At 55.3% G+C, this 9,760-nt stretch overlaps 1 protein-coding gene across 2 annotated transcripts; it reads left to right on the plus strand.

The window, feature by feature from the left end:
• Positions 1-1,233: 1,233 nt before the first annotated feature.
• Positions 1,234-9,330, plus strand: OPTC (opticin). 2 transcript variants are annotated; one of them, XM_060644160.3, is made up of 8 exons: positions 1,339-1,447; positions 3,124-3,355; positions 4,084-4,222; positions 5,733-5,900; positions 6,780-6,982; positions 8,152-8,247; positions 8,693-8,890; positions 9,207-9,330. In XM_060644160.3, the coding sequence occupies exons 2-7, from the start codon at positions 3,131-3,133 to the stop codon at positions 8,861-8,863; spliced, it is 1,002 nt and encodes a 333-aa protein (XP_060500143.3). In that variant the 5' UTR covers positions 1,339-1,447; positions 3,124-3,130; the 3' UTR covers positions 8,864-8,890; positions 9,207-9,330. The 2 variants fall into 2 exon arrangements, with proteins under 2 accessions (XP_060500144.3, XP_060500143.3); XM_060644161.3 differs by having other exon boundaries at positions 1,234-1,447; positions 8,693-9,330.
• The last annotated feature ends 430 nt before the right edge of the window (positions 9,331-9,760 follow it).

The raw sequence follows: 9,760 nt of genomic DNA on the forward strand, positions 1-9,760 counted from the left end.
TCCTGGGCACCCTGCTGGCTCCAGGGCTATCTCTCCCTCCACCAGCAGAGCCCCCGTTGGTGACTGTCTCCAGATGGTGGGCTACCAGGGCCACAGGAACATGCGTATCTTCGGTGACCGGGTCCTCGGGCTGGGGGATGCCTCCTCCACACCAGCTGGTGCCCGGGAACATTGCAGGCCAAGCACTGGCCCTTGGGCCAGGCTCTTCGATCTGCCCCTTCACCTGGTATGCCAGGGCAGAGATGCGTCCTGCCAAGGCCATCTGTTCTGAGGGCATCGAGGCACATGATATCAGAACTGGGGTGGGGGATGGGGGATGAGGTGAAAAGAGGCAGGGTCATATGAACAAACGACAACTCTCTGGCCTGAGAGTCAGAAATCTAAGCCCTGGTCCTGGCTCGGTGTGACCTTGGGTAAGTCACTGCACCTAGCTGGACCTCGGTTTCTTATCTGTTGGGTAAGTGGTTTGGACTAGATGATCGTCAGGGAGCTTCACAGCCAGGAGTCGGTGTGTGGTCAGTGGGAGGGAGTAGGGAGCAAGGGGCAGCAAGGAAGAACCCCCCACCCCCAGGCAAGCACGCAGGCTGGCAGAATACGGGAAACCCCTTAGCCTGAGGCACCAAGGAAAAGATCACCTCTCCTGATACATACATCTTTGGTGGGGGTTGGGGGGTGGGGGGAGAGGATTCTTCTCGGCCCCCTGAGGACCCCACACAATGCCTCCTGGTGTTCATGATCAGGAATTCCTTTCTAGGGTCCACCCTCAGTGGACTGAGAGAATTCCTTGTGTCCTCCTTGCCGTCGTCATCATCATCATCATCATCACTGGAGAACTTGAAGCCGGGTCTTCAAATCCTGCCCCAACCCCGTTCACCTTCTCTTTGAACTGCCTCCCTCTGGTGACTTTTGGGCAGTTATGGCCCCATGTTGGGGCTCCAGGTGGTGGGTGGTGGTGTGGTCAGAGTGCCTTAACTCAGCCTCTTTGAATCTTCGGGTTCCATCTGGAAAAAAGCAAGAAAGTCAAGCCCCATCCTTCTGAATGCTCCCCCCACCTGCTGTCTGTTCCCTTAGGGAGTTGGAACTGCCAGCCCCCTCAGAGCGGCCTGGAAAGGAGAAAAGCAGCAGACAGAGAAAGAGGAGAGAAGAGAGTGGGAGGTGGCGGGGGGGGGGGGGGGGGGCGGTACATGTGGGGGTGGCAGTGGAGGAGGTAGAGGGAGAGAGAGAAATTCCCAGCCACCGAGCAAAGGAATAGGATGGGGGACCCGCTGAGCAAAGAGAAGGGGGAACAGCTGGAGACCAGCAAGAAGAGAAGTCTGATTGGCCACACGCTGGCCTCAGCCAGCGCCCCGCTGTCTACCCTGGCCCACTGCAGACGACCTTTCCAGCAGAGTCCCTACTTCTCGGGAGGCTGCGAGGCTCTGTTCCTTCGGAAACAGCATTGTGTGGGGTAAGGTTCAAGGTTTGAGGTGAGAATGGTATGCAAATGAGGGGCTGTGGTGCAGGCTGGGAGGGACTGGGGTGGGGGGGCAGGGGGATGGAGGGAGTTTCAGCCTCTGGGCAAGAGAAGTTGGAAGGGGCTGCTGGGCGTTGGGGTTCGGGGGGCAAAAGCTCTGATGAAAAAAATCATTCTTGCCACTGCAGAGGGCTTACCCTGGGCCCAGCTGAAATGAACAAAGGAGACGAACGTGCTAGATACTTCTGCAGCTGCACTATCAGAAACACGCCCGCTCCCTCACACCCGCACCACACACATTCCCTGACCCGTCTGTGCCTCTGTGCAGGAACTCGCGCAGACGCTTCTGCTTACGTGCTCATCACGCACGCACGTAATCACTGGTGCACACACGCAGACATCTAGGGAACTCTCTAGATGTGTACATGCCCCCCCAGCTACCTGCAAGGAACACTTTCTGTTCCCGTGATCATTTGTTTCTAAAAAGCTGTATTTAGGGGTGCCCCCGGGGAGGCTCAGTCGGTTGAGCTTCCGACTTCGACTTCGGCTCAGGTCATGATCTCACAGTTCTTGAGGTCGAGCTCACTGCTGTCGGCGGGGAGCCTGCTTCGGGTCCCCTGGCCCCCTTTCTCTCTGCTCCGCCACCACTTATGTTCTCTCTCTTTCTCTCCAAACAAGTAAAGGTTTTTCTTTTTTAAAGCTGCATTAAAAAAAAAAAAAAAAAAAAGCTGCATTTAGGAAGTATATTTTATAACTAACGTTCTTTTTACATTATATGTCAGTTTTTAAAAGCATGAACTCTGAGCGTGCCAGGTGTGCCTTAGTTATCTCTGCACCTCCAGAGAGGAGTCCAGTGCCCGGAACATAACGGACACCCCATAAATGTTTGTTGAGCAAATGTGTGATGGAGGCATGATCTTTTAAAAAGCCGCAAGGTCGGGGCGCCTGGGTGGCGCAGTCGGTTAAGCGTCCGACTTCAGCCAGGTCACGATCTCGCGGTCTGTGAGTTCGAGCCCCGCGTCAGGCTCTGGGCTGATGGCTCGGAGCCTGGAGCCTGTTTCCAATTCTGTGTCTCCCTCTCTCTCTGCCCCTCCCCCGTTCATGCTCTGTCTCTCTCTGTCCCAAAAATAAAAATAAAAAACGTTGAAAAAAAAATTTAAAAAAAAAATAAAATAAAATAAAAAGCCGCAAGGCTCCTTGATGATGGGATTTCTCTAAACCTAGCTTGGTGACTAATGATGGTACTCTGCGCGTGTGGTCGTTAGGACATTTGTATAAATGCACGAGTGTATGCCTAATCAGTAGGGAGGTGTGCAGACAGGGAGCCTTGCATGGGATGAGTAAACGAGCCTTTGCCAGGTGTCTACACGTGCCTGTGTGAGCGAAACTCAGCGTGTGTGAGAGCCCACAGGCACTGAAGTTGGGTGGCGGTGGGAGGGGCTGGCAGGAGAAGCCCCCTAGACAGAGCCCCAGCCGTTAGGGGGCTTGCACACGCAATAGATGCACTGAGTGTATAACGACATGGAGTCGGCAGGTGTGGGGGTGGGAAGTGAGTCGTTCCCGAGAGAACCCTGCCTCTTGGGCGGCTGCCCCTCCTCCTGCCCGTCCCCCAGGACTGGGCTCCGACGTGATTTAACCTCCTCCTCATTTCTGCTGCCACTGCCTCCCAGGGTCCCCATGAAGCTCCTGGCTTTCCTGAGCCTGCTGGCCCTGGTGCTGCTAGAAGCAGGGACAGCTTCTCCCCCAAAGGGGAGGAAGAGGAGAGACCCGACGAACGAGGAAGGAGATTCTTACGAGGTCCTCGATCTGGGGAACTACGTCCCTGACCCGGACAACTACGATGAGGTCATTGACCTGAGCGACTATGAAGGGCTCATGGACTATGAAGACCAGCTCCCTGAGGTAAGGAGCACACAGCAGACCAACTGTGTTCCCTGTAAGAACTGGGTGTCGGGGCCCGGCCCCTCTCCAGCTGCCCGCAGTGCAGGCATCTCAAGCCTCCACGTCTTTCTCCAGGAGGTGGAAATTCTTGTCCCTCCATAGGAACTTATCTCGTAGATAATGCTAAGAAAGAGGACGGCAAAAGTTCAATTTCTTCGTCGGCTTCTAGCAAACCTGACGTGATCCCCCATAGAAGTCATACATCTGTAGCCTGCCGTCACATAAGACCATAAGCCATGTCTCACTGGGTGGGAGTCAGCGACGTCTTCATATTCTCGCTAGAAAAAGAAGCTCCAAACCCCATCTGCTCCGTCTTCTAGTCTGAAGTTCTTTCTCAGCACTTCCTGGCCTTTGCAGGGGCTGATCTGCAGCCCGCACCCGTTGGCTGCGTGAGCTCAGTCAGTGCTGAGCAAGAGGAAGCGTGGCGGCCCGGGCGACCCAGAGACACGGATTCCAGCTCTGGACAGCTTGGCCACCAGCCGCCTCCTTGATCCCTGGTGCTCTCCTCTCTGGGCCCATTTCCTCCTCCATGTAAGGAAGATACTGGACCAGATGCTCTTTAAGAAGTTCCCTTCCTCCCTCCCCCTTTTCTCCACAGTGACTCTTTGTAAGTTTGAAATCGGGCACTGAGGTCCGTAGAGTCCAAAGTCAATAACTGGCCTACTGTGTGCTACGTGCTATGTCTCCAGGTCAAAGCAGGATCCAGCCTGGATCCTCCAACCAGGATCGGTTCCACTCAGAGCACGGTGAATCCAAGGACACTCTCGTCAAAGCCCACCGTGGCCAAGCCTACTATGCTGGGCCTCCCAGGCTCCCCAAGCAGCCACGGTGAGTTCACGGTCACAGGTCTCAGTACGCATAGGTCACAGGCCATATAGCCATGACCCAGCCCTGGGGCTACTACAGTAAAGTGTGGTTGGGGTAGGGAGGGAAGGGTCGGGAGCTAACCTTTACTGTAAGGGAGAGTTAAAAGCTAACCTTTACTGTAACCTTTACTGTAAGCTGTCCCTACTGCTTTTTGCTGGATAGGAGGCCAAAAAAAAAAAGAAAAAGAAAAAAGAAAAGCAAGAACTCTGCTCTTCCTAGCAAAGCCACCCTACCTTAATTAACAGCATCACTAGGGGAGCGGGTTGAGTGGTAATTAGATTAGAGACAATTAAAAGCCTGTAGAGGAGAATAAATAACTTTGTGGCTGTCACTTGGCATGGGGGCAGATGAAGCAGTCATACTGCTTTTCGGCTCTAAATTCCCCCTTAGCAGCTCTCTTCCCCTCCCTGATGCCCTCCTGGAGACTGGGACACCGGCACGTCTGACAATAAGGGGTTGACACTCTTTGGGGATCAAACTGAAGCAGGGGAGGGATGCGGTTAATTCCTGACTTGCTTGTCCCTGGTCCCTGTTCTCCTGAGATATTTGCCTTGGATGGATCTAGCGTATCCGGGCATCAGTAGGAACCCATGACCTCTCGGAGCTGTAGCATCCCGGGCTTAAAAAGACCATAAAAGGCCTCAGCTTGATCTGCCATTCAAGGCCTTGGGCTAAGAAGGGCCCTGAGGTCCTCTCTGCTCCCCCCCATAGTGGTCACTGCCTACAAAGAAAAGCTGCCTCTTAATCTCGGGGCTGTGTCCCTGCTAACAGATTTCGCCCTTGAGTTGGATGAGCGGTGGTCTCCCGTAATCTCTTGTAGTGGCGAGTAACGGAAACTACCTGCACCAGTCGGTTGTATGAGCCAGCAAAGCCGTCCCAACTTTTCAAAGCCAGTTTGGGCTTGAAGGCCTGACTAATGTCTAATGACCACCGGTCATGGCATGAGAACAGGAGAGAGCTATTTCCTGGGATGCTGACATCATAAGAACGGGAAATGAATCCTAGGCAAGCACTGTCCACTCCGTCGTGGCCTCATTCTGCTTCTCGGAGCCAGACAGAACGTGTCTAACTCCTCGCCCACAAGGCAGATGGCGGGACCAGCAACCATTAGCCATTTCGCCTAGTTCTGCCTTTAGTTTATCTTCATTGTGCCTTTGGGGACCAGAGAGGAGCCCCTATGGAAAAAAGACCAATGGATGTCCTAGAAACACCCACACAGGCCCGGGAAAACCTGCATCGGATTGGGGCCTGATAAGAGGACCAGTGGGCCGAGACTGGGTGACAACGGGGTGAGGATCTGCTCCTCTTAGGTTGGGGGCTGAGGGCCGGGCCGGGGGCAGCCCACGGCACTGCCTCGGCGCATTGCGACATTGAGTTCTAGCCGTGGCTCAGACACTCCCTGGGGCAAGGGCCGCCGGTCCCGGAGGCTGAAGGCAGTCTGAGAAGGGTCTCCCTGTGTTCTGCCTTGCAGCTGAGCCAGGCCTGCCTACCTGTCTGGTATGCGTGTGCCTTGGTTCCTCTGTGTACTGCGACGATGCTGACCTGGAGAGCATCCCGCCTCTCCCCAAGACAACCACTTACCTGTACGCCCGCTTCAACCGCATCAGCCGGATCCGAGCTGGAGACTTCAAAGGGCTGAGTATGTAATGCTCTGGCACAGCAGGAGGGCAGGACTGGCAGAGGGAACCCCACGGGCCCTCCGCCTGGGCCCCAGCCACACGAGCTGTCACACAGCGTCCCACCTGTGTTAGCCTTTCCCTGTTCGTTTCCAGTCTCCCCAGCTACCAAATGGAAATAGCCCCAAGTCTCCCTGATTCCTTTCCTTGAAGATGTTGGATAACAGAAGTGACCCGCCCACCTTTGTTCTCCCCAAAGCTCTGGAAAGCGGGGAAGGGGAAGATAGGATCAGGCCTCCATTTTCAGGATTCCCAGCCACTACAGCTCTGTGCCCTCCTGGCCTCTGGACAAGACCAGGCTACGTCGATTCTCCACAGCACTGACGCCATTTATCCATTTTTTGTTTGTCGTGTTTTCCTTCTGCCTTATACTTATTCCTATTCCTATTGCTAACATTTCTAAGGCATGTTATTCCTATGCCTTATACCCTGCCTCAGATAGGAAACCTGGGCTCAAATCCAGATGCTAGCACTAAATCCCATAGCCTTCTGGGCCATGGCGTCCTTTCGCGTCAACTAATGGTGAAGGGTGGGGGTGGGATGGGTCTAAGGATTGGTGGGCCTATTGGGTCTTGCCCTACAAAGGTTTCTACCAAACCCATATCCATGGGCAGCCACCCCACAGGACAGAACTCCATGAGAAAGTATGGCCGAATCTGAGGGCTTTCCCAGGAGGCCCTGGTTTATCACGTCATTTCTTCTGGCTTGGACCTCACACGGGTGGAGAACTGGCTGGCATTGCCTATCTTTAAAAGGATGGGGCAGGGTACAGGTAGGTCCAGCAAGGGCCAGGAAGGATAGCGCGTCTCGTGACTTTCTGTATCCTCCCCCGTACCCCATAGCAAAACTGAAGAAGATCGACCTTTCCAGCAATTCCATCTCCTCCATTGATGATGATGCCCTCCGCCTGCTGCCTGCCCTGCGGGACCTGATCCTCCCAGAGAACCAGCTGGCGGCTCTGCCCGTGCTGCCCGCTGGCATCGAGGTCCTGGACGTCCGCCTGAACCGGCTCCAGAGCTCCGGAATACAGCCCGAAGCCTTCAGGGTGAGCCAGGGCCTAAAGTTCTCCATTTACCACTTTCCACGCATGCCCACAACCACACACACACACACACACACACACACACACACACCCTTGCCCTCATGGGATGTCCCTGCTCCAACACTATCCTGGGTATGAAAATCGAACCCCATTTTCTTCATCTGTTCCCATTTATTAAACTTTTTTTTTTTTTTTTTGGTTTCAAGAAACTGATTCTGACTCCAGAAGAGGGTGTCTTATGACACGCCATCCCAAGAACTTCCAGGAAAAGGAAATGCAGGCCTCATGGGCTTGTTACTGGAAATGGGGGAGGGGGGGTGGCACCAGAAATGAGAGTCAGCAGCTCTCCCTCCGCCTCTTCCGGCACATGGCCTCTCGGCACGTCTGTCCCATTCGCCTCTCGGCCCCCGCAGCACCTGCGCCCCTAAAACCTAGGCTGTGCTGTGGCTTGAGATCGTGCTGGCTCCAACCCTAACCCTACCTAAAATTTGGAAAAAAGTGGGCTTTGGAAAAAAGCCCACTACTAACTGATTTTCTCTGACCAAGTGCTTGCGAGAGACCATCTGATGGATCTCTGGCTGGCCACTCGTGCTGGGAAAGGCTAAACCCGAGGCACAAACGTGGCCCCTGCGACTGTCCCCTCAACGAGGCTCTGAGAGCTCCAGGAGTGGTGCCAGAGAGGCCGCGAGGAGGGGCTCACGCCCAGCTCTGCCACACGCACCCGCTCAGCCTGCCTCACGTGTGCTTTGGGCTCTCACTCTGCCGCTCCAGACGTTTCCAGAACATTCTCTTCACAGCCACTCCAGGACCAGATTTGGAGACTTCTCATTTGGGAAAAGTTGAGGCTGAACTGGGATGGCCCCTTGTCCTCCCTCCCACCCCGTCCGCGCCCCCTCTCCCCCGCCTCCCCCTCGCTGCTCCTCATTACCAGCTCCGGCAGGCTCCCCCAGCTGCCAGACCTCAGTGACAGCAGCTCTCCTGCTGCCCCTGGTGAGAGTTAGTGCCTGTGAGCTCCCGAGAGACTGGGCATCCCGTGCAGCACCCAGGCCCGAGCCTGACACGTGGCTGAGGCTCAGGAGGCCCTCAGCGAACACTGGGGCCCCGCTGGGCACCTGTCACTGCCAGGTCCCACGACCCCTGCCAGCCTCCCATGCCCTCTGCCTCCTCCCCAGGGGCTAGAGAAGCTGCAGTTCCTCTACCTGGCTGACAACTTGCTGGACTCCATCCCCGGGCCCCTGCCCCCCAGCCTGCGCTTACTGCACCTGCAGGTAAGCAGCCTCCCCAAGACCAAGAGCACTGCAGAGAGCCCAGGGGCATCCTGAGAATGCGGTGGGGTCTCCTTCCCAGGGAGCTTACTGGAGGCTTGGAGCAGAGGTCTTGCCCAGGCCATCGCCCACAGCCTCGGAGCGACTGCCTTCCTTTCCTTCCGAAGATGCTTCCTGTCCCTCAGCATCCTTCACCCCACCTCGCCAGCGGCTGGTTCCTTCCTCTGTCTCCTCCTCCTCCTCCTCCTCCCTCCCTGCTCTCCACATCCATCCTCCACAGGCCTTCTCTCCTCACCGCTTGCTGCATGGCCTCGGCCTCATGTGCCTCGGTTTCTCCACTCCCAAGAGGGGAGCTGGTGGGGAGAGCGGATTGATCCGTGCCTTCGGCGCTGCCTGGGGGCAGACTCTCCAGGGGGAGGTTTGGCAGCTGTCAATGTGTTCTTTCCAGAATAACATGATAGAGACCATGCAGAAAGACGCCTTCTGTGACACTGAGGAGCACAAACACAGCCGGAGGCAGCTGGAAGACATCCGCCTAGACGGCAATCCCATCAACCTGGGCTTCTTCCCCAGCGCCTACTTCTGCCTGCCTCGCCTCCCCACCGGCCGCTGCTGCTAGCTCACCGCTCCCCGTGCGGCGGGAAGGGTGCGGGCCTCGCCTCCACGCGGTGGTCTGTCATCCAGGCCGGAATCGGCCCCCTGATCCAGTTGCAAAACTCACCCTCGCCCCCTGCCCCCACGGGCTGCACACGCGCACACACACACACACACATGCATGCACACATAGATACACACACACACACACACACACACAGACATATAGACGTGCACGCGGAAACATAGACATACACACAGACACACGGACACACACGCGGGCACACGGACACAGACACGCACACAGACACACACGCGAAAGCGTCCCGCAGTAGCCAAATTTGCATTTTCTCATTCTCTTTCCTTAGCACCTTATGGCTCCTGACTCAGAAAATAGCAGCGTCTGGAGCAAAGCTCACTCCCGTATTCGCCATCCGTCCTACCCACACAGAATGCCGGGAAGTCATGTACGAGGAAGAGGAGGAGGAGGAGGAGAGAAAGAAGGGGGAAGTGGGAGAAGCAATGGCATGCGGGAGCCAGCTCTTACTACGAGGCTTACAGAACCAATTATTACACTTCCCAGACTTTTGTAAGCCAGTGGCCGAACAGGGCTTTCATTCAGGATTACATTAGAAGCTCGCATTTAGATATATGATGTTGAAAGCACATGTAATAAATACTCAAACTCATGACTTGCCAATTATTTTACTAGTAAGCAATAAGTTCTTGAACTTACTCGCATCCGTGATGTAGTATCCAGTGACGGGCCCCTTAGTGCTTGTTTTTCCCGACAACACTTCCAAATGATATCACATGGGTAGTTTGAAATCGGTCATGGTGAGAGTTCTACCATGGAAATCAGTAAACGCGACACATCGGGATTCTCAGAGAGAGAGAGAGAGAGAGATGGTTGTTAAACATT

This window comes from Panthera onca, chromosome F1 (assembly GCF_046562875.1).
Source record: "Panthera onca isolate mPanOnc1 chromosome F1, mPanOnc1 haplotype 2, whole genome shotgun sequence".
NCBI lineage: Eukaryota > Metazoa > Chordata > Mammalia > Carnivora > Felidae > Panthera > Panthera onca.

Excerpts from the sequence above, each read along its gene's own strand:
- OPTC (XM_060644161.3), top strand. The coding sequence starts at position 1,254 with ATGGGGGACCCGCTGAGCAAAGAGAAGGGGGAACAGCTGGAGACCAGC. Across the intron at positions 1,448-3,123 it reads CGGAAACAGCATTGTGTGGG|GGTCCCCATGAAGCTCCTGG; the intron begins GTAAGGTTCAAG and ends ACTGCCTCCCAG. Across the intron at positions 5,901-6,779 it reads TGGAGACTTCAAAGGGCTGA|CAAAACTGAAGAAGATCGAC; the intron begins GTATGTAATGCT and ends CGTACCCCATAG.